Genomic DNA, 23608 nt, shown 5'->3' with positions numbered 1-23608 from the left:
CTCTTCTTGGCCCTCACTATCGCCAAGCGTGATATTGCCCAGCTGTGGAAGGGGACTTCCCCCCACTATAGGCAAATGGAACGCCGAGCTAGACAGCTGTATGAGTGCTGAGATTGCGATGGTTCTGGCCCTTGGCTGCCCCCAAAAACCTAGGAAAATCTGGACCCGCTGGGCGACTTATCGTGGGATAGGTCTTCCCCCTCTACCATATTCAGACCCCTGACAGAAATTACTACTTATGCACACATCCACTGACCAAATTGCTCCATACTACGTAATAGCCCATCATTCTATGAATGTATCCTTTGTACTATTACTGGAATCTAGTACTGTCTGCATTTTGTTTATGTTGTGTAACCTGCTTGTTCCCCAGGCATTGCAATTTTTAAAAACGGCAGTAGTCCTGATTTATCTTTTTTCCCACAGGTACTTGTAGGGCTACGGCCCAAATATCATTGAAATAACCAAATTAAATTTGGTATTAAAAAAAAATATACAACAGTACTGGAACTTGAATAAAGCTAAGTTCAGGGAGCCTCAACATGCCAGTTATGACATGTAAGAACAAATGGAATCAGCCTATTGATTGGCACAGGCTATTTGTGGAGGTTTTATCTGAAACTTTGATTTTCTTCTGCTTGGGGTATAACTGTGTTATTTACTCATTTGTCCCACGGTAACATCATGACTATGAACAGTGTTCGCATATCACCATCATACCTCTAGTTTCCTCTTAACTACTGCTGCAGTCACCTTTACTAGGACCACAAAGAGACACGTACAGGCCAAAGCACCCTCAATAGCATTGTGCAAAATATAGCATTTTGCTCCTCAAGTGGCTGGAAAGGCATTGGTTTGTGCCACTGGGCATGGATGCCTAAAGTTCTCACTTTTAGGGAATGCAGGTGACTCTGTTCTGTTATGGAATGCACACTATCTCAGAGCACACAGGACGTCTGGGCCCGCTGCCAAACAAGCATAGACAGGTATCATAATACTGAATGGCTGACCTGAGCTGCCAATCCAACATTCACAGTCTACTTTAATTTTGAGAGAGAGAGAGATAGATATAAGCTTTATTTCGATATATTAGTCATATCATCAAAAGCATTACAACACAATCAGAATTATTAAAAATACAATACATTTTAACATTTAATCCTCACTTCAGAAATAAGCAAATTAACACTTGCTAAAAACATAAAAGCTACAATTAAGCATGGACAACACTGTTTGGAGCAGCTCATTGACAGAGAAGAGTCAGAAACAACTCGGAGGTAATTGTAAGGCTAGTACAGTTCATAATTAGTAGAGACTCAATTGCCTGGCGGATCTCATTCGCCATGTCCAACCCAAAAATTTTGCCAATCAACAGGCAAACAGGGGACGGGCATCAGATCTTAAGATGCGCAAGGCCTCCAGATAGGATCGAGTACCTAGATTCCTACATAGAGGTTTCAGCCAAATGCGCCGCGGGGCTGCATAGGCTGGGCACTCAAACAATAGGTGGGCGACTGACTCGGGCCTGTTGTCACAGAAGGGACAGTATGGTACAGTTTGCAGCGGTGGCTTCCAGCTTGCTGTCAACTGGCCTAGAGGCAGTATGCCCACTCTAAATTTAAAATATAATGCCCTATCCCAAGATTTATAAATCAGATCTAAGTAGCATTCTCTAAGCGGGAGCTCTTTAACCATCAGAAATTCTCTGGTAGATCTGCAAAGTTTATGATCACTATTTCTCCCATTTACCACCCAAGTCCAATATAGATTCTTTAGGGTCTGTTTAGTGGGGGAAGTTCTATTAACGCAGGCATCTTCAAGGCCAAGGTCATAAAGAAGCCGCTTAACTTCCTTGAGCCAACGGACCTTGTGCCAGCCAGGTGTTGAGAGGACTTCCCTTGGGCGGTCCGCATAACTAGACAGTTCTGGTACCCTCCAAATTCGTGCCCACAAAAGAAGGGGCCGCAGCCTTGCCTGTTCATTTATTGGGCGTGTACCCGTATCCAATAAAAGTGGGAGGGAAGGAGTGCTATGTGGAAGCCTCAAGAGGTCTTTGTGGATGTTATTTTCTAAGCGCCTCAAGTAATCAACATTCTGCAGACCCCACAGTTCAGACCCATACAGAACTGCGCTCACCGCCCGTGCCCTGTATATATCTAGTACAGCACCTACTGGTTTAAGGGACGAGGCGCGTTGTTCCTTCAATAAAGCCCCTGTTATCCTTTTGTACGTCAAAAAGATCTTTTGATGGTGGGACTTCCAATTCATAGAATCAGAGAGGCGGATACCTAGGTAATCAAACTCTTTTACCCTTTCAAGCGGGACTAGGTCCAAGGTGGGGGGAATAACTGTTTTCTTCGGAGGGTTTAGTACCAAGAATTTAGTTTTGCCTACATTAATAGCAAGACCCCTAGAATCACAGAATGTCTTAAAACTAGAGAGTAAAGATTGGAGGCCTAGTGGGGTTTTTGAGATCAGGAGGGTATCGTCCGCAAATAGGAGGGTAGTGATTTTTCTGCCAGCCAGGGAAGGTGCATCAGCTGGATGTTTCAGTAAGTGCTCCACCACTCCATTAACATATAATGAAAACAGAGTGGGGGCTAGCACACAACCCTGGCGGACACCCCTATTTACAAGGATACGCGGTGTTTTTTGGCCCTGCTCTCCCCACCTGATCTGTGCAAAGTTACTCTCGTGAAACTTGGTAAGCATGCTAAGTAGGTAAGAAGGGATACCCAGGCCCTCTAAGACATTCCACAACTGGGCACGTGGGACCAGGTCAAAGGCAGTCCGTAAATCGATAAATGCGAGATACAGACTGCCCTTGCCCAGTACGACCACTTTCCAGTATAGCATTAGTAGGCGGAATGTCTGTTCAATAGTCCCCACTCCAGCTCTAAAGCCAGCCTGGAAGTCTGACAATACTTGATTATCTTCAGCCCACTGTAGAATCCTGGTTAGGACTACCTTGCCAGCTACCTTCTGGGTGGAATCTAGCAAACTAATTGGGCGGTAGTTAGCGGGGTCGTCCCGACATCCCTTTTTAAAGATCGGGACGACCTCCGCGCCCTTCCAGGAGTCGGGGAGACATCCACCCCTCAGCGCCGCATTCAAAAGTAGGGCAATAAGCTTACTCCACACCTCCGAATTGGCCCTTATTAAGTCACCTGGAATGCCATCCGGTCCTGCCGCCTTATTGGGCACCAGGCACTTAATCGCCCCTTCAACTTCACTGGTTACAAAAAGATTGTCCTCATCCAAATAGTCGACAGGAACTCGTGAGATATCTGTCGATACATCTAGGGATCCCTCGGGAATAGCGTATAGGTTGGAAAAATGGGCAAACCACGCTTCCCCCGTGATGTTACAGGTCAAGAGAGAGTCCGCGGGTTTATCCCTAGCTCTCAGCAATTCCCAAAAGGCCCTCGAGTCTTTCTTGGAGCTAGCCATCATTAAATCTTCCCAATATTTAGTTTCATAGGCCCCCCTAGCCAAGGTCAAAGCTTTTTTATAACTCTTCCTAGCAAGGCTAATGTGGCACGGTACCTTGGATTTTACTGCTAGTATAAGTTCACGTTTAGCAGCAGAACAGGAAGGAGAATACCATTTAGCTCTGTTCTTTGATGTAATCCTACTCGTGGCCCCCACTCTACCCTGAGGGACAACAAAGAGCTTGCTAAGTGCTAGGGTAGTTTCTGTAAACACGTTGCAAACAACAGAATTGCTAGGTTCCATTGTGTCTATGCGCATCTTCACAGTTGACATTATGGATTTTGCTTGGGCCATCCTCCCCTCATCTGCTGCAACTTTATTCCATTTTAACCGCCTGCCACAGTTCGAGGGGACTAATTCATGGGATGATTTCCATGTGTGTGGTGAGGGAATTGGGAACGTATCTTCCCATGGGGCAGTAAGAGTCAGGGCTAGTGGGTTATGGTCGCTATCGGATGTCGCTAAAACCTCCATGTCATGAAGGTAAGGCCAAAGTTTGTGGTTCAGCAAAATATAATCAACTCGTGAAGTGTGGCCCACCCTATTGTAAGTGTGGGCTCCCCCCGTATCTGACTTTGATCTGCTATTAGTTGCTCTAAGACCATATTCCATACAGAGGCCATTGATGTCTATGGCGCTTTGTGTCCACTTTTTGATCGGGTTTAGAGAAAGCAAAGAAATACCTCTCCCAACATCATCCTCCCAAGTGTCTAACATGTCGTCGCTGGCCAGTGGCTCAAAACAGCAATTGAGGTCTCCAGCCAGTAAGACCAAACAATCTGTGTTACAGGACCTGAGCTCCTCCTCAATTCCTGTAGAGGATAGCGAGGAGATACTACCCCTTGTCCCCCTTAGGTAGAGGTTAAACACTTCTAACTTAATCCCTCCTTGACATTGAATTGATAGTCTCATCAGATCGGGTGATTTTGTTGGCATTTGCCTTATGGCTAGCCCCAATGTAATACTAACCCAAACCAGAAGACCGCCCGAGGGCGACCTTTGCTACCTGATTCTTTAGATGCAGGTAGAAAGTAGGTTGTAAAACCTACCCTGTAACGAGGTTCCAAGCACCATGTTTCTTGCAGAAGACAAATCCCGAAGGGATCCACAAGGGTATTCCAATCGGGAGTGTCAATGTTACGTGCAAGACCTGCAACGTTCCAGCTTAGGAGCCTCAGTATTGGGTTTCCTTCAACACTCAGCCCGAATCGGGGAACACATGCAGGGGGGCCAGAGACAACACAAAAATTTCTTGACCCAAGTGTCGCTACTATAGGGTCAGCCACAACCCCTAGTGGAGTTAAAATGTCCTCCTTCTTAGAGAAGTTGGATACCCAGGTGTCTTGAGGGCCGACATCAGTGGACTTTGTACTAGTAAGCGATATCACCGGGTGCAATTTCAATGTAGTCAGTGGGAGGGTAACAACCTCTTGACCTAAATCGTAGGTTATTTTAGAGATGGAATTTTTAGAGGTGCTATTTCTAACAGGTTTAGTCGCCAGAGGTAAAGGGTCAGGTACCACGCGAGGCAAGGGGGCCTTAGCTTAGGATGGAGAGCCAGCAGGCATGGGAAGTCAATCAACCTCTTCGAGGCACCCAAACCTATTGGATGTTGGGACCCCAAGCCACCTTCTATTTGGGGCTTGCCATTTATTATTTACCCCTCCATGAGCCTGGTAGCGTACAGAAGACCATTCCCTCCCATGATTGTGGTTTAGGAGTGGGGGGTAAAAGAATGTTAAAGGCCTTGGTACAATGGCTGGATCTTCTCCGAAAGTAGTCCATGAGCATACGTGCTGGGTCGTGTGAGGGTCCTCAAAGGACACAACTATACAATCACCTGGGCTAGATTTCCGCGAAGGACCCACCCAAGGAACTCTACGCACCATCAAAATTCTACTTCTCACATCATTTGGGATCGGTCTATTCACATTAAGCCAGTGAATAACCTTGTTCTTCAAGGACCCGTGGTTTTCTTGGCAGTTATTCTCAATTGGTGGCACACCTGTCAGTACCACCACATATGGGTTTGCGTCTGGGGGGAGATCTATGTAGCCCCAACGAAAGTTGCTCCTATTGTGAGTGGCCTGGGATGTTGGGGAATCCGCCTTGGTTGCAGAAGACTTTAAGGCAACTCCTGCTTTGCGATATGTGGTAGATTGTGCGATAGGGTGCTTAGGTAACTTTGGTATAGGGTTGGGAGGTTTGGTGTCATAGCACTTTGTACGTGGTTTAGGTACTGGCCTGGGTGGGGAAGGTGCTTGGGGGGTAGTAATGGGTTTCGATGGAACTGGGATGTCTTCTGGAATACCAATGGTTCCCTGACCTTGCAGACTAAGAGTTGCTAGTTCTAGAATACTCTTTTCCACCTCTAACAGGTGGTTCTCAATGCGTGAGAGTCTTAGGTCAAGAGGAGATAACAGCTTTTTTAGGGTTTCCCAAACTATTTTTATAAAACTCACATCCTTTCCTTCCTGTTCCTCTAGTTGTGTCCCAGTACCCTCTAGCATATCATTTTCCGCGGGGGTTCCCAGGGATGAGCTATGCTCGTCTGCTTCAGTGGACATCTGTGCAGGAAGAGCAGGCCCAACCTCAATGCTAATCACAGGGGGGTCGCTAACATTACCTAGGTGGGCCAAAGCTACTTTGGCCTTCTTACGCGAATAGGCAGACATTATATCGCGTTTCCTTTTGTATGTTGTGCCCTTAGCGATGGTACAAGAGGAATTGTCATATAGCTCAGAGAGCTGTGGTGTGTTAGTATACAATTGATCGTGTTCTAAACCAGGGGTGGTCACTAGTGGGAACTGACTTATGGACTGAGGGTTGGGGCACAGAGTTGGTAATAAAACAGGGGGTGAAACTAAGGAATGATGGACATCAGCATGCGTTAATATACACTGTGGGTTAGCTAGATGCTCCGGGGTCAATGCAGCCGCAATGTGGCCCAACGATGATTTTTTGGACTCGGCAATAACCTGCGACAATCTCCTAGCTGCGTCCAGTTCGAGGGAAACACGTTTTTGCATTTTAGTGATTTCCACATCTATGGCAGTGTTTGTCCTCGTGATAAAATCGTCCAGTGTCCCATTTTGCTTCAAACGCCCCTTTGCAGCCCTACTACGGCTTACCCTTGTGCACATCTCCTAGAACACTATACAAAGCAAAACAATTTTAACAATGAACAAAATCAATTGAATGTTACCAGAAAGACAGGGGAAGGTGAAAGGGGTATGGCCCAGCCCAACCTCCTCAGACCTCGAACGGCCCGCTCTTAGCCCGGTCTTACCCCGGGCTGCGTCCCGCGCTGCGGGAGGATGAGCCCTTGAAGTAGTGATGGTTATGGGCGGAGGGCGGACCAACAGGGAGAGCGGACCGGAAGCTGACACTCAGTCTCGCAGGGACTCCTGGGTAATGGAGTCCCTGCTACGCTCGCAGCCCTGCTTCAGCCCTCGGCCCGGTTGCTAGGCTTGTTGACCCCCCGCAAGGTCCAGTGACCAGCTCTGCTAGCAGCCGGCGATGCGGCACCCCCTGTGCGGGTGCGGCGAGGTCCGTCGTCAGGTCCGGGAAAATGGCACACAGAGACGCCCAAAGCCTCCAGGTAATGGCTCCTACCTGTCGTGTGCAAAGGTGTCCCACAATGCTAGGGCAAACACAAGTTTTTAAGCTCCTGGTGGGCGGAGGGTGGACCAACAGGGAGAGCGGACCGGAAGCTGACACTCGGTCTCGCAGGGACTCCTGGGTAATGGAGTCCCTGCTACGCTCGCAGCCCTGCTTCAGCCCTCGGCCCGGTTGCTAGGCTCGTTGACCCCCCGCAAGGTCCAGTGACCAGCTCTGCTAGCAGCCGGCGATGCGGCACCCGCGGAGCGGGTGCGGCGAGGTCCGTCGTCAGGTCCGGGAAAATGGCACACAGAGACGCCCAAAGCCTCCAGGTAATGGCTCCTACCGGTCGTGTGCAAAGGTGTCCCACAATGCTAGGGCAAACACAAGTTTTTAAGCTCCTGGTGGGCGGAGGGCGGACCAACAGGGAGAGCGGACCGGAAGCCGACACTCGGTCTCTCAGGGACTCATGGGTAATGGAGTCCCTGCTACGCTCGCAGCCCTGCTTCAGCCCTCGGCCCGGTTGCTAGGCTCGTTGACCCCCCGCAAGGTCCAGTGACCAGCTCTGCTAGCAGCCGGCGATGCGGCACCCGCGGAGCCGGTGCGGCGAGGTCCGTCGTCAGGTCCGGGAAAATGGCACACAGAGACGCCCAAAGCCTCCAGGTAATGGCTCCTACCAGTCGTGTGCAAAGGTGTCCCCTTTTTTAACTCACAGGTCATTTTTGGATATAGAGGTGGTGAGTACAAGAGGCAGTCTGATGTTTTGTGTCAGACATCCAAGTGTGCCATTGTATATAACATTCCTCCCCCCACCCAAATGAAAATAAACAAATAATGTGTGCTTCTGCAAAATGGGAGAGGAGCTCAATTACTTTTGTATCATTCAATGTTTAAGAAACAAAATTTGAAATAGATTCGCAGTGACAGTAAAAACAGACACTCCAGAGACCAGACTTTATTTGAAAATCTTCTTAAGGTATAAACCGTATACACATCAAATCACTTTTTCTAGTATGCCTGTCCAAATTATCATAATATTATCCATATATCTGCCCCTGAAGTATGTGTTCTATCTTCTCTTTTTGCACCATGGCAGCAGATGTGCTGTTTTGATCACTTTACAGTGCCTATTTATGTCTCTTCTAGTTCTGTCTTGTCACTGCTGTCAAAGTCTTCAATCTATATTCAATAAAAGGGAAGCTCTTATAAATTTGCAGATATGTGCAGAGATGTTGATATCATGTCAGATTACTCCTATTGCACAGTTCCTAAGAATTTAGTAGGACTGTATTGTAGGTCCACAAAATTGAACAATATTGAGATGAGTCTGCTCATATTATGCGTAAATGTTGAACCCGCTAGCTCACAGTGGAGCATCTAACCTCCTAAACCTCGAGAGTTATAAATGCAGTTGGCATACTTGGACACGACAACCCTTATTCCCAAGGAATTTGTGGAAACAGTTCTAACCCTGTGACGAAGAGGAGGGCATAGATGGTTCTACTCCATTGTCCTTTCAATCTACATACATGCCTGGAGAAGGCTGTTTGATCCCTTCACAGGCCCCCTGGGATGCCTGCACTTTTAAGGCCATGATGGACAACAAGTTGAACTAATCCCCAGGGTATTGGCTCCTCAAGACCCCGGAAGATTAGACAGAGGGCGGTCCATCTGGGAAAGAGCAAGACGCATGGCAGGAGACACTGAAAAAGCGTGGAGAAGAAGATTCCCAGATGGGAAGCTGCCCTTGACGTCAGAGGGGTGCCAGGAGAGCACCAGACTCACAAGCCACTTCACCACCCTCCTAGAGGACCGTGGCTGACTGAGATATATGCTCGTGTGCTGGGGACGAGTGGGAGGTTGGGGTCTGTGAGAAGGGGAATACGATTATCTCCCTTATAGAAATCTCTCTCACCTGAGTCACACTATGCTTTCTTCATAACTGCCATGACAATGTGTGCAATTTTTAAAATTGCATAGAAGTTTGTTTTACTTTTATGTTTTGGCCATTACGGGATGCCGCCTAAACCTCTGTTTGAATATTGGTTTAAATTAAGCCTAGTAAATTAACCAGGTTCTAGGATTTACATGGCTTGCAGAAGCCAACCTGGGCACTTGGTGATGGGTCAAGGATTTTTACTTTAAGGTGCTGACCTCCTTCACAAATAAAGCTTCCTCAAAGTTCAATTCAATTTACCTATGAGCACTTACCTTTGTTTTTCTCTTCATTCATGGGAAGGGTAGTCATTAGTGGTCCTGGCGTTCCTGCACCAGTAAAACAAAGAAGAAGAAAATAACAACTCATTATACTACTCCTGTGTCTTCTTATTCGAACAATAAAAAAGCATGTGAGAAAGAGAAAAATAGCCTCCAGACTCTTATATCATGACAGTTCAAGTTTATTATGCATTGCTCCCAGCCCCAAGGCGACAAACATTTTCATTTGTCACTTTTTCATGCCTGAAGTTTTACAAAGAGAAGAGACTAGAATACATTTTCATATGTTTATTGAACATATCTAATTCTTGTAACTTAATATGAACTATGATAATTAGACAGGTAAAATACATTGTTGTTATAATCATTAGAATGGTGAAAAACACAAGCAATCCAACGATATTAATAGTTCCTAATATCATGCCTATCTATTACTACTGAGAGTGTTGTGGGATTACTCTTCTGCCAGAACCAGTTAGAATGATCTAACCCCATACCTTGGTGTAATGTCTCAGGAAGGAAGCCCCTTTGCATCAACTAATGCACTCCATATGAGTGTGTAAGCCTGCACTCATCTTATGCAGCTATGTTGTTTCTCAGAATGAATGTGAGGGTTTGTGGGCTGTATCTCATTCACTGCTCTCTGCAGCATTCATGACAACTCTGATGTGAATTGCCTCTCACCAAATTCAAAAGAGACAAGTTTTAAAGAATACAATGGCAGCCTTATCTTATTCTGCTTGAGGGGCTGAAAAATCTCTTTATATAGTCTGGATAAATAGAGTTGTCTCCTACAAACACATAATAAAGCAAGCACACTGCATTCTATTATCTGTGTCCCTGGAACAGTGCAGCCCACAGAAAAACAATTCCTATCAAAAATTAATGCATGCATGGCATAGTCTTGTGTTAGTGAACAACATGTACAAACCACCATCTTAAAAAGATGCTAAGTTAAAAGAAAAATTGAAATGGAGATACAATCCTAGAACACTTTCTTGGCTGACATATGTTATTGTCTTCATTTACAGAAGCTGCAATAGTATCATGGAGGCACACCGTAGTAGCTGATATGCTTTCATTATTTTAAGTTATAGACGAATATAATCAAAAAGTGATTCGAGATGACACCTTTTATCACCATGTTGTTTAGTCCTGTTGGTACTTTAAAGTCTGCAAGATAAGATAAAATCAGCCATCATATACTAAAAAAAACTGGTATCTGACCATAATTTAGAGTGTCTGCACAAAGGCTATCAAGCCAGATGTAATGGCGGTTAGTGGTCACACAGTTGCATTGAAGTAATATCCTTCGGCCTAGCGTTGTTTTTTTATTTCCCTGATGACACTGTGATAGAGAATAGCTCAGTTGCTAATTTATCACTGTGTGATCCATCTTAAGTATTTCAAAACACAGACTTGCTGTTTATTGCTTTTATAACATCTAGCCCAGTGCCTGGAAATAGCTTTAGGTGGTTAGGATGTTAAGAATGCCATTACTCTAAGGATATCGATATCAATACACTAATTAGAAGAACAGCATTAAGTTGGCTTTGAGGTCAGCATTAGTATTTAATTTCAGGATTATACAAGACTTAGGTTTCATTCATGGCATGGGCTTGAGCAAGATTATATGAAGACAATGAAAAGACATTGCTCTTCCAATTTTGAGGTAGTCATGTTATTATGACGATGCCTGTAAGAGGAGAGGAGAGTGGAGGAGTGGTATCTCAGACTTCAGGGCCTGGACTTCTTTGCCTGGGAGATGGGGCACACAGCACTTTTGAGTGCCAGACATGTCTTGCAGCTTGGGACACCTGTATGAGGAGATCATAGAAGAGGAGTGGGTGCCCATATTGAAGGTCCAGACTATTTTGCATGGGAGGAAGGGCAAACAGTGCTCTTAAGCACCTGACATGTCCTGCAGGGTGGTTGACAATGAGGACACGCCCAGGCTGTGCCCGGTAGAAGACCATGCCAAGACGGGGTCCGCTTTTACCTGTCATCACCCAGAAGAGGCAGTCTGGGCCACCTCTCGTGTCTAATGATAAAGCCTCTCCGTTGGACTGTAGTTGATTGCAGATTGCAGAGAAACCTCTGTGACAGTACTGGCCTTTAGCATGGCTGGTATCCCATGTAACTTGCTTATTAGCTTGATTGAGACTTTAGCATTTCCTTTACCAGTGTTGTTTGCTTGTAGAAAGGTTTTCCTGCTACATAGGGACAATGCAGGAATTAAATATCCTGTGATAAAGCTAAAGGCATCACCGTACTACAAGGCACCACTCTGGATACCTTTCTGGCCAGAGTGGTGAGTTATCTCTTAAGAAATTGACCTGTCAGAAAGAAGGCTGTCCCATGATTAAGGAGAACTATTGGCAAATATTCTAACTAACTCACCTCAACACCTCATCGGTGCATCCAGCAACCCAGTGACTATTCATTGTGAATCAGCAGAGAGAGACACCACCAGGAGGGCCACAATCTCTACACAGGATACAACTGACCTTGGCTCCTCATACTTAAGTGAAGGAGGTCCCTCTGCCAAAAGGATGCAACAGTCTACGCATGATTGTGGTGATAAAACCAGTGCCCCAGAAATATCAATAAGAATATCCTCCCCAAAATCATTCTGAACTGGAACCTCTTTCGGGCCATGGGGAAGATACGGTAGAAACCAACAACCCTTTATTGGAATCTGCTATTTTGGCAGATAAATGTCCAAAGTGTCACCCACTTGGTGGAGAACATAGCAAGCTTGGATGAAGTTATCTTAAAATGGATCAATTGCAATAATGTGGCCTTCATGAGCACTAGGGTGGAGCAGATGGCGGTAATAAATACCGTCACTGTGATGGCTGTTCCTACTGGGATGCATGCCCAGGGGTACACAACTACTGGACCAACTGTTTTGTTATGTTATGTTATATGTGGATTTATAACGCGCTCCGATAGTCAAGACTGTCCTGGCGCGGGGGTGAAACTAGATCTGAGTGATAAGAGGAGTCAGCTATTCATGAATTTGAAAGAGGTGAGTTTTAAGCAGTTTCTTAAAATTGGTCAGATTGGGAGGGTGTCTGAGGGCGTCTGGTAGGGCGTTCCACATTTGAGCTCCCTTTACCGTCAGAGATTGTCCACCCAGGCGAACTCTTTTAAATCTGGGGACGACCACCTGCTTTCTGGAGGTAGATCGCAGCTGACGGGTCGGGAGGTAGAGAGTGAATCTTTTGGCTAGATAGGGAGGGCACGGTCCATTGAGGGCTTTATAGACGAGGACCAAAGTTTTAAAGCACACTCTTTGGGCCACAGGAAGCCAGTGAAGCTCCTTCAACTGTTTGCGAACGCTGAGTCTCCTTGGGATGTTAAAAATGAGTCTCACCGTAGCATTCTGGACTACCTGTAGCTTTCTGATCAGATAGTGAGGCGCCCCTATATAAAGAGCGTTTGAGTAGTCCAGACGGGAGAGCACCAGAGCTCTGGCTACCGTTTCTTTGGCCGTTTGTGGAAGAAGGGGAAAGAATTTACGAAGAGTGGTCAGGGTTCCGAAACACGTCCCCGCCAGTCGTGAGATCTGGTCGCGAAAACATAAGTCAGCTCCGAACCAGATGCCCAGGTTCTTGGCTAACCCACTCTCTCCTGATGGGCATGTTGATTCACTGGGCCAAATAGACTCCTTAAAGTCAGTGGGAAATTGGCCATAGAGCAGAATTTCTGTTTTATCCTCGTTGCATTTGAGGCAAGATCTAGCTAGCCAGGCAAATACAGAGGATAAACATTGGCGTACTCCAGAGGTGCACAAGTTCTCCTTTTTCCAGGTGAAGAGAAGCTGGGTGTCGTCGGCGTAGGCCATAATCTTAGCACCCCAGTTCTCTGCCAGCCGGATCAGAGGAGTTAGATAAATGTTAAATAAAAGGGGACTTAAGGTCGACCCTTGGGGAACTCCAGTCTCTACCCTTCGATTAGAGGAGTGGTAGGGGGGTAACCAAATCTGCTGGGTCCGGTCAGATAGAAAAGACCTAATCCATTCTAATGCTGTGCCCGAGATGCCAATGTCCTCCAGCCTAGATAGAAGCTGGAGGTGGGACACCGTGTCGAACGCGGCAGAGAGGTCCAAAAGAATAAGGGCTGCTCTGCCGCCTCCGTCAAGGCATTCCCTGATGGCCTCCGCCATCTCCACCAATGCAGTTTCAGTACTGAAAGAGGAGCGGAAGCCTGATTGGGCCGGATGAAGAGCTTCAGAGGATTCCACGAATCTCTCAAGTTGCCGGAATGCAGCCTTCTCGCAAACTTTGGCAAGGGCTGGCAGGAGTGATATAGGCCTGTAGTTGGAGGTGATCGATGGATCTGCGGAGGGTTTTTTTAATCAGAGGGAGAAGTTTGGCTTGCTTCCACTTGGAGGGCAAAATTCCTGAAGTAAGGGACTCATTGACCAGGGCAGTGACCATAGGGGTAACAACTTCGGCTACTCCATTCAGGACCCTCGCAGGGCAGGGATCTATAGGAGACCCTGACTTCAGAGTTTTTAATATGGTCATAACATCTATATTTTCGACCTGGGTGAATTTGGTCATCCCTGCTTTAACCTTAGATGCTTGGGAGAGTGAAGGAGGAAGTGGTTGGACACTTAAGGCTAGATCAGATTGCGGGGCAAGTGGCTGGTCAGGGATATTCAGACTGTCTTGAATTTTTTGAATTTTCTCGATGAAAAAAGTGGATATTTGCTCGCACCAGTCTGTGGAGGACAGGACTGCAGTCTTCTCTGCTACCTCTGCCAACTAATTTCGTTCGCAGTACCTGAATTATTGGGGGGAGACATAATCAACATTGTGAATGGGAGCAAACCAAGGTCTGTTAAAACTGACAGGTTAATTATTTCACACAGCTACACTCTTCTGAGAATAGCAGCACAGCTGATTTTTTAGAGGGCCCTCTCCAATTTCCTCTTGATATTACATTTGATCTTGTAGTGCTGATTGTAGCAATATCCACTTGTCCATCTAGAAATGTACCTGACCCCAATGGAGTTCCCATTGACCTTTATAAGGAGAATATTGCTTTGCCAGTCCACATAATTACTAATGATTTGAACACTGTAGTATTCTTTATGATTCCTGTCTCTTGCAGACTTCCATTAGAGTTTCAGTCTTCAAGAAAGGTAGTAGGCAGGATCCTTTTTATTGGCCAATATTGTTAGACTCTATGGTGAGAGTAGTAGGTTATATCATTCAGCACAGGATAGAGAATTTGGCCCATCAGTCTGGCATCATTAGAATGATGCAATGTGGTTTTAGAGAGAGGCTGGGGATGCAAGAACAGTGTATAATGCATAATATATTCAAAGTAAAATACAAAGCCACTAAAAAGTGCTGCATCTTCCTTGATTTTGTGGACCTCAACAGTGCTTTCGGACCATGTGAATCATTCTAAATTATGAAACATTCCCAACCAGATAGTCTTGTCCCAGTCTTTAGGAGACATCTCACATGCACTACATTAGGGGAATCAGCGGTGATCAGGTACGAAACTGATGGGGAGTGCACCAATAAATTTAGACTATCTTAACATGTACGCCTTGACAAAGGTCTTGTTCATGTTACATAAAAATGTTTGAATTCTTCGCTAACAGCACAGTGGAAAGATTTACCTAAGGTGAACCCCACATCAGTTCCAACTTTTCTTTATGAAGCAACAACAACGGAGAATCCAGAGTATAGGGCAATTGTGACTGCACTTATCTATAATGTAGTCTTGTATATTCAAATATTCTGGGTGCCAAGGACCTGAAGCTAAATACCCCTAATCTTCCAAGGGAATATACCCACAAATTACAATCAAACACTATGATCCAGCGCTCTCCACAAAAAATCAGTAGCAAACAGATAGATAAACAAATGTAATAAAGTTTTTCTAGAATCCGTTCTGCAAAGCTTTAAAAGTTCTTTATTCTTTTTCTTCACAAAATACATAGCCAACGCGTTTCGTCCAAGAGGACTTCTTCAGGGCAACAGAGTGATGTATTTAGTTTTGCTGTTAATCTTCCAAACTTGTCACCGTGAACAAATATTAATTGAGGGCAGCACCTTATAAAATTGGATGTTTGTTCTTTCCTGTGTTTGTTAGTCCATCTATACTTGATAATTTATTCGGTCCAGAAATATATCATTTAATCATCCAGTTCTTATGCTGGGACAGCCACCTCACTATATTTGGTAATTGCCGTATTGAATCTCCATAGATTTGGCACATAGTTGTCTGTCTATAATAAGTTCCACATCCAATTTCTCTGGCTTATCAAGTTCCCATTAGTCTAGAACGAGCGCCGTCATTTCGAATCGCGTGGGTGTCCTCAATGTTGCGGATGAGAGGTTATATCATTCAGCACAGGATAGAGATTTTGGCCCATCAGTCTGGCATCATTAGAATGATGCAATGTGGTTTTAGAGAGAGGCTGGGGATGCAAGAACACTGTATAAAACATAATATATTCAAAGTAAAATACGCAACCACTAAAAAGTACTGCATCTTCCTTGATTTTATGGACCTCAACAGTGCTTTCGAACCATGTGAATCATTCTAAATTATGAAACATTCCCAACCAGATAGTCTTGTCCCAGTCTTTAGGAGACTTCTCACATGCACTACATTGGGGGAATCAGCGATGATCAGGTACAAAACTGATGGTGAGTGCACCATTACATTTAGACTATCTTAACATGTACGCCTTGTTCATGTTACATATAAATGTTTGAATTCTTCGCTAACAGCACAGTGGAAAGATTTACCTAAGGTGAACTCCACATCAGTTCCAACTTTTGTTTATGCTGATGATGCTGTACTGCTCTCACATACATCTAATAGTTTACAGGGCAGCTTTCATATTTTTGTTTCTTTTATGGTTAGTCTGGACCGCAAAGCCAATATAACTAACACCCATTATATGGTGTGTGTCTCCCAAAATACAGAGTTAGGCCCATTTCTATTAAGGGAAAACATATCTCATGGTTAAACTCATTTTCGTATCTTGGGGTGGCCATTGACTCTCGTTGTAGTTGGCTGTTTTGCCTCTCTAACTGCTGCCTCCATTTTAACCCTTTCCACACTGCAGGAATTTTCGCGCTGTGCGGGCATTTTATTGAGTGGGCGGAGTTCTGACGGCCTCCGGCTGTCCAATGCACACACCCACTGTGACGTCGGACTGCCGGGGGCCGTCCGAAGAACAAAAGGGGAAATCATGCACTTGGGGCTGTGTTTAGATTGGCCCTAAATTTAGGCAGTAAACCTGAAGTGTTTATTCTAGAAATGAAAAACATTTAAAGGCCCACACATGCTGATGTAAGGGGCTGCAATATGGTGTGTTTGCAACTGTGTAAGGTTACAACAGGAGAAGAACCAATTTTGAAGGTGCTTGTTGGGATTAGGCTTATGGAGTCTCAATTATTTTCTGCATGAGAAGTTGGCTTAGCCTATGCGAAAGATCACAATTGGCTTGTGCCACTTCTTTTTTTGTTTTACACTATGGGAAAGTCAGAAAGCGGGATTCAACCATAAAGGTATTTCTGGTCGCCTTGCATGTGATTTTGGCCATAGGATTCTGTAGTGGAATTACATTAACAAAAAAAAGAGGAACCACTGGACATGCATGATTTGTTAAGTTTGCCCCTGACCCTTGTCAAAGGAGAAGGTGCTAGGGTGAAAAAGCTTTTCATGAGGCTGGCAGCTGCCAATATAGAGAATAGAGAATTGAAAAAGCCAGTTTCGGGGACTGAGTTTTCATCAGAACGAGCCCCAGCACTTAACTGTATTTATCTCTGCTAAAACAAAATTTGAGAACGGATACTTTTTACTACCTTTGGTTTGGGCTGTATCCGGAGTAATCTTTTATTTTTTTAACTTTATTTATATTTTAGAGATGTATACATTTTTGGGAAACATTTTCAATAACACATAGTGGGCAGCAACGTGCTAACATCTCCCACTGTTGCATATACCAATCTAATCAATATATTGCGTACACACAACATAGTTAGACATGGTTGATGTATATCGTTGAGGGGGTCAGAGCACCTTGTTAATCCATGTATGCAGCACAGGTCATGCCGAGCATCGTGATCCAGCCAGCATGTAGTAAAAAGGATTAGTCTAACTGCAAGTGAGTGTGGGATCTGCTGTGTCCAATTTGACAGTAGCATTTTGGTAGAGATATTTAGTAAATGGGTCCCAGATTTTGTGGGGACGATTCGCTGAAGGCATAAGGCCCCAAAACGTAGTCAGCTGTGCTTGGCAATGTGAGACAACAGCAAACCACACTTTCATTGTTGGCTCTGTTCTGCGGCCCCAGTGGATCGCCACCCTGCGCCTGGCCAGGAGCAACAACATTGCAACTAGTTGTGGGTGGGTGTCCGAGGTCTCTTTGCATATCCCAGTAGACACAGCCGGAGTCTGATAGTAAAGAGTCTCCCATGATGATGCTGACAATCTCACAAATAGACCACCAGTACTCCGCCGCCGTCGTGCAGGTCCAGGTCTGATGCACAAATGTGGCCTCCGGCACGGAGCATCACAAGCATCTTGCATTACTAGTCAGGCCTATCCTGTGTAAGTATGCTGGGGTGCGATACCTTCCATGTAGATTTTAAAAGGAATCTGTCACCGTCTATAGTTATGGGAGAGGCTATTTGACCACAGCAATGAAGCAATTGCTCAGCTGATATTTCCAGGCCTGTATCCAGTTTCCAGGCTTGGTGGGCCCTCAAGGTATCCAGCGAGGTGGCAGGCAGAGTCAGGGAATAAGGTCGGGTAACGAGTTTGCGCAGCAATGTGGTTGTATGGACATATTCCAATGCTGTGGTGAACTGAGGAGGGGCAGGAAACATGCTAATTGCATTCCTACTGGTCTCCCTGATTTGATAGTATAATAGTGTGTCAAGTAATGTGACCTCACGCTCGGCGCTACTAGTGAATGTGTCGAGAAACTGGCCATCTGAGTATAAGTTAGCAAATATTTTGATGTCCAATGCTCCAGCGCATTGCGCCGTGCCACTATCTTGTAGTGTGGGGGAAGGTGGGATTCCCTGCCAATGTAGCATATGGCCCATGTAGCTTGGTGGCGCTGGTTTGTCTGTGGATGCCCTCCCATGCCCAATGCACACACTCCAGTGTGTTGATTTCGTCCTTAGGTGCTTTATACTGCTGGAACAAGGCCGTTTTTAGCACCATGGGTGCGCCTGGTTGCCCTCTACCACCAGATGCAGCTGAAGCAGTGTAGGGTGTTGCCAGAAATGCAGAAATCTTGCTTAGGCACAGGGGGCCTTATTTATGAAGCACTTGCGCCGCCGGTGCGTCACTTTTAAAATGGGAAAAAGTGACGCACCGGCGGCGCAAGACCTTCATAAATAAGGCCCAGAGGGTGGAAACATTTAGGTCCGGTGCGCCGAGTCCACCACATGCTGAGGGCATTGTAAGGTTTTCATAATATACCCTCAGTTGCTGGCCTGCCCACACTAGAACGATCATGTCAGAGTGCAGTCTTTTAAAAAACAGTGCCGTGAAGGGAAGCGGGACATTGACAAATAAGTATACAATTTTCGGTAGGACCACCATTTTTGCTATCGCTATGCGCCCAGCCTATCAACTGCATGTCCATAATTTACGCTCCACAGTTCCTCCAGTTTCCTGCACAGCCATATGCCCAAGTATTTATTCAGCTCAGATGCCCATTTTAGTGGGTATTCCATTTGGTATGGGCGCACGGCTTCAATGAGCTGAAAGAGTATTGATTTTCTCCAGTTAACCTGAATGCCAGAGTAGCCTACAACGCGGATCCCTTCCCTTGTCATAGGTTCTAGGTTCTTGTGTGGCTCACAAATGTATAGGGTAATATCATCGAGATACATAGACACCACTAGTCCTCGGGCATCAAAGCCAATACCCAGCGCCACATGGCACTGGCGCAGCGTAGCCGCCAATGGCTCCATTGCCAGCGCCAGCAGGAGCAGAGAGAGGGGGCCTCCCTGCCTAGTGCCCCGTGTGATTTTGATGGGGTCTAAGATATGGGCGTTCATTTGAATGCAAAACCAGGAGAAGGGTATATAATAATCAGATTTGTTTTGTAATAAAACTTTAGCTGAAGCCCGGGCATCCAGAAGGGGGAAGAGGAATGTCCGTTTGGGGGAATCAAACGTTTTTGTGGGTCAAGCAGAGCTTCTACCACTGGCAGGGAGGATGAATATGATGCATGATGGAGAATATCATGCGAAGGTTATGCGACACAGCCCTCCCTTGCATGAACCTGGACTGGTCGGGGGCCTGCCTGGTTTGAGGTTGGTTATAATAATTGCCTCTCAAATGGTTGGGGGAAGTGGCCCACTGACAGTGAGTCATGATACATCTCGATAAGATGTGGGATAAGTATAGTGGCGTATTCTTTATGAAATGAAATGAAATGAATGAAAATGAAATTAAATGAAAAGGGGTTTTGTTGAGCGCGACTGCTGCCCTTAGGCGTCCAAGCGCTAGGAAAGAAGGGATAGTGCCTCAGGAAGCAATAGCGTGGAGAAGAGTTCAGTTGGTGAAGAGGAAGGTTTTAAGCTGTTTGCGGAAGGATAACAGATTGGAATTCGATCTTAGATATACAGGGAGTGAATTCCACAATTTAGCAGCGTTGAACGTAAAGGACCTTCCACCTGCTCTTGACCTTTTGATCCGGGGGACTACAGCTAAAAAAGCGTGAGTAGAACTGAGTTGTTTGCTGGGGCAGTAAGGGGAGAGAAGGGAATGGTTGATCTTGGGACTGGTTCTCCAGAAGGCTTGATGGGACACGCATAAGGCTTTAAATTTTATTCTCTCCCTAACGGGGAGCCAATGTAGAGTTCTCAACTCGGATTCTATTGATGCTCTACGAGGAATCTGAAGCAGCGTGCGTGCAGCGCAATTCTGGACCCGTTGGAGCTTATGCAACACATATTCCGGTGCCCCCAAGTACAGGGCGTTGCTGAAATCAAGTCGAGATTGTATTAGGCCCTGTATCACAATCTGTTTGGCTTCAAAAGGCAAGAGTGGAAGGATTTTTTTAAGCATCCTGATGAGCCCAAAGCAGATTGCAGATGTTTTGGTTGCTTGAGTATTGAGAGTTAGAGATTTGTCCAGCCAAACCCCTAGACTTTTTATATTATCTGACGGTGTAGGCGGTGTACCCAAGCTGGTGGGCCATAAGCGATCGATGGTGAGCAGCGCTAGGGGACCGAGTAGCATAAGCTCGGTTTTATCCCCGTTGAGTTTAAGAGAGGATGGCGTCATCCATCTCCTGACCTCTTCCATGCATGCCGCCAGGTTGGTCTGTGCCAGCTCACTGTTCTTCTGTGCAAGGGATACCACTAACTGAGTATTGTCCGCATATGTAATGATCTTAATCCCATAGGGGCGGACGATCTCAGCCAGTGGTCCCATGTACACATTGAACAGCGTGGGGCTCAGCGACGAGCCCTGTGGTACCCCACAGTCCAAAGGCTTGCTTGCAGAGGTGGAATCACCCTCAAAGACTTGGAAGGTCCTTCCACTCAGAAAGGATCCAAGCCAGGCCAAAGCATCCCGGACACTCCTAAATTGGAGAGTCGACACAGCAGAGTTTTGTGACATACCGTGTCGAATGCGGCACTCAGATCGAGGAGGATGACTGCCACTGATCCTCCTCGATCCAGAATCCGCCTGGCTTCTTCTGTCACAGCTAGCAGGGCCGTTTCCGTCCCATGTTTGGGGCGGAACCCTGTCTGCGAGGCATCGAGTAGATGATTGCACTCAAGAATCCTTGTTTGGTGGAGGTTGACGTGTTTTTCCAAGATCTTACTCGCCCAAGACAGCAGGGAGATGGGGCGGTAATTGTTGAGGGTATTGGGGTCCAGGTTGGGCTTTTTCATGAGTGCTCTCACCATAGCTTTCTTCCAGGTGGGTGGAACACTGCTTTTTATTAGGGAGTTGTTAAGCAACTCCATAAGAGTGGGGAGAATGACTTGGCTGGCGGCAACCATAGTGCGGGGTGGGGCTGGGTCAGAAGGGGAGCCTGACTTTACTTGTAGTGTCAGGGGTTCCAGAGATTCTAGGTCTAGCACAGGGAAGTGATTCAGAGTTATTCGTGAAGAGAGCTCTGCTTCCATTAGGAGCTGGGGAGCATCAGTGGGGAGTTCCGGAGATGGGCTTGCGAATGTGACATAGATTTTATTTATTTTCTGGTAGAAAAATTCAGCTAGGTCGTTACAGCGCGCGGTAAGGTTGTCATTTGGAGCTGTGGGTGGGGAGAGCTTAGTGAGGCTTTTAACTATTTGATAGATCTCTCTCGGTTTTGATCTAGCCATCATTACTTGTCCATTATAGTAAGTGGATTGTGACGTTTTTATTTCAAGTTTGTAGGCTCTGATAGCTTCCCTATAGATGACTTTGTCTGTGGTGGCATATTCCAGACGCTACTTCCTCTCGAGCTTCTTACAGTGGCGCTTTGTCGTTCTGAGCTCCTCTGAATACCATGGGGCTGTAACCCGTGGCCTTTTTAAGCTGATTTCCCGGATGGGAAGTATGGAGTCAAGAGATTTCAGAATCCAATTATCGAAATCCCTGTTGTCTAAAGAGGGGTCGTGTGAAAAAGAGGGTCTTGAGTCTGCCAGGGAGCTAGACCACTGTTCTAGTGGAAGCCTGGACCAATTCCTCATTTTTCGCGGAGATGGAGTACGCCAAATGGGTTTGTAAGTAGACCAAGTAAGGGGGATTAAAAAGTGGTCAGTCCACGGAAGACGAATAATGGGGGCTACCTTGAGCTCAGCACAGTTGCTGAACACAGGGTCCAGCAAATGCCCTTTAATGTGCGTGGAGGTTTGGACAAGTTGTTCTAGCTGAGCGGCCAAGCTCGCGGTTAGCTCTTTTGCTGCACTATCTGAGCTGTTATCAAAGTGGATGTTAAAGTCGCCCTGCAACGTAAAGTTGGAGAGGGAGGTAACAAGTTCTGCTGCTATTGATGGTAGTGTTGTATGAAATTGATTCAGAGGGCCTTGGGGACGGTATATGAGGGTTCCTGTAAAGCTCTCATTAGGGGTAAGTTTGAGGGAAAAGGACATGCTTTCGCAATCGGGGATAGTATCCGGGATGCAATAGCATTGGTATAGATCTTTGTAGAGAATTGCGAGTCCCCCGCCCTTCCCCTGTGCCCAGTCTCTACGTGTAATCTGATAGCCAGGGGGAAGTGCTTGTATCAGATCAGGGTCGGAATCAGGGGTTAGCCAGGTTTCGTTAAAAAAGACTGCGTCTGGTGCAAGTTCCTCTAGTAATAGTGAAATTTCCGTACTCTGCTTTGGCAGAGATCTGAAGTTTAAAAGAAACATTGTAAAGTCCTGTAGGTCAGTTCTTTCCTGGGCAGTGTTAAGCCTCGTCTTACAGTGTGGGCAGAGGGTGGGTAGATCAAGGGGGTGATAAAGATGGCAGCATCTGTGTTCTAAAGGGGGTCTTAGATTGTGTAGGGAGCCTAAGCTGTATACCTTCCTTGGTGTCTTGGAAGGACAAGGGGTTGTGGCCCCTTGCCCCGGTTGGCCGCGGATGGGCGCAGACGGGCTTGTCTTTGGCGCGCCTTCGGCGGGCATACGGCACGCCCGCTGCCCACGTCCACTGCGCGGTCGGGGCAAGCACATCGTTAGCGTGGCTGAGCGGCAATGGCCGTGGCCTGGGGCGAGGGCTTCCCTGGTGATGGCGGCAATCCCGCTGCAGCGTTAAAATCGGCTGCACGGAGCAAAGGTGAGAGTCCCAGGCGAGGGTAGCCACAGGTCAGAATTAAAAGCAAAACACACAAGTAAATTTTTAAAATAACAGTACTCTCGGCTTCCACCTCAAGATTCAATTCCCTTCTAAGACGCACTGAAGGTCGGGCGCGGTTTATATAGTGGGGGGGCGTGGCCGAACGGCAATGGGCGTGGCCTGGGGAGAGGGCTTCTCTGGTGATGGCGGCAATCCCGCGGCAGGGTTAAAATTGGCTGCGCGGAGCAAAGGTGAGAGTACCAGGCGAGGGTAGTCACAGGTGAGGATTAAAAGCAAAACACACAAGTACATTTTTTAAATAACAGTACTCTCGGCTTCCGCCTCAAGAGTCAATTCCCTTCTGAAAAGCAGGTGTGAGCCTTTCCAAGAAAGTGGCCTTATCCCAGGCAGCTACCCATGATCTGTGCATCAAGGTATTCCCTGCGACCAAGGTCTAGCCAGAGTATTTTGATGGAATCAAAATCGTGTTGCAGTGTTTCCTGGTTGCACATCGTTCCAGCAAAGTATA

General features: G+C 46.3%; 1 protein-coding gene across 1 annotated transcript in view; it reads right to left on the bottom strand.

Annotated features, from left to right (window-relative positions):
* Nucleotides 1-23608, bottom strand: part of LOC144752849 (uncharacterized) — a 785061-nt gene that overhangs the window by 701358 nt on the left and 60095 nt on the right. The window contains exon 3 of the mRNA XM_078640687.1: nucleotides 9304-9357. Within this exon, the coding sequence (XP_078496813.1) occupies nucleotides 9304-9357 (54 nt within the window). The remainder of the gene's footprint in view (nucleotides 1-9303; nucleotides 9358-23608) is intronic.

Source organism: Lissotriton helveticus, chromosome 5_1, assembly GCF_964261635.1.
Source record: "Lissotriton helveticus chromosome 5_1, aLisHel1.1, whole genome shotgun sequence".
Lineage (NCBI taxonomy): Eukaryota > Metazoa > Chordata > Amphibia > Caudata > Salamandridae > Lissotriton > Lissotriton helveticus.
The sequence above is the reverse complement of the archived record's forward strand: the minus strand, read 5'-3'. Positions and strand labels throughout refer to the sequence as shown.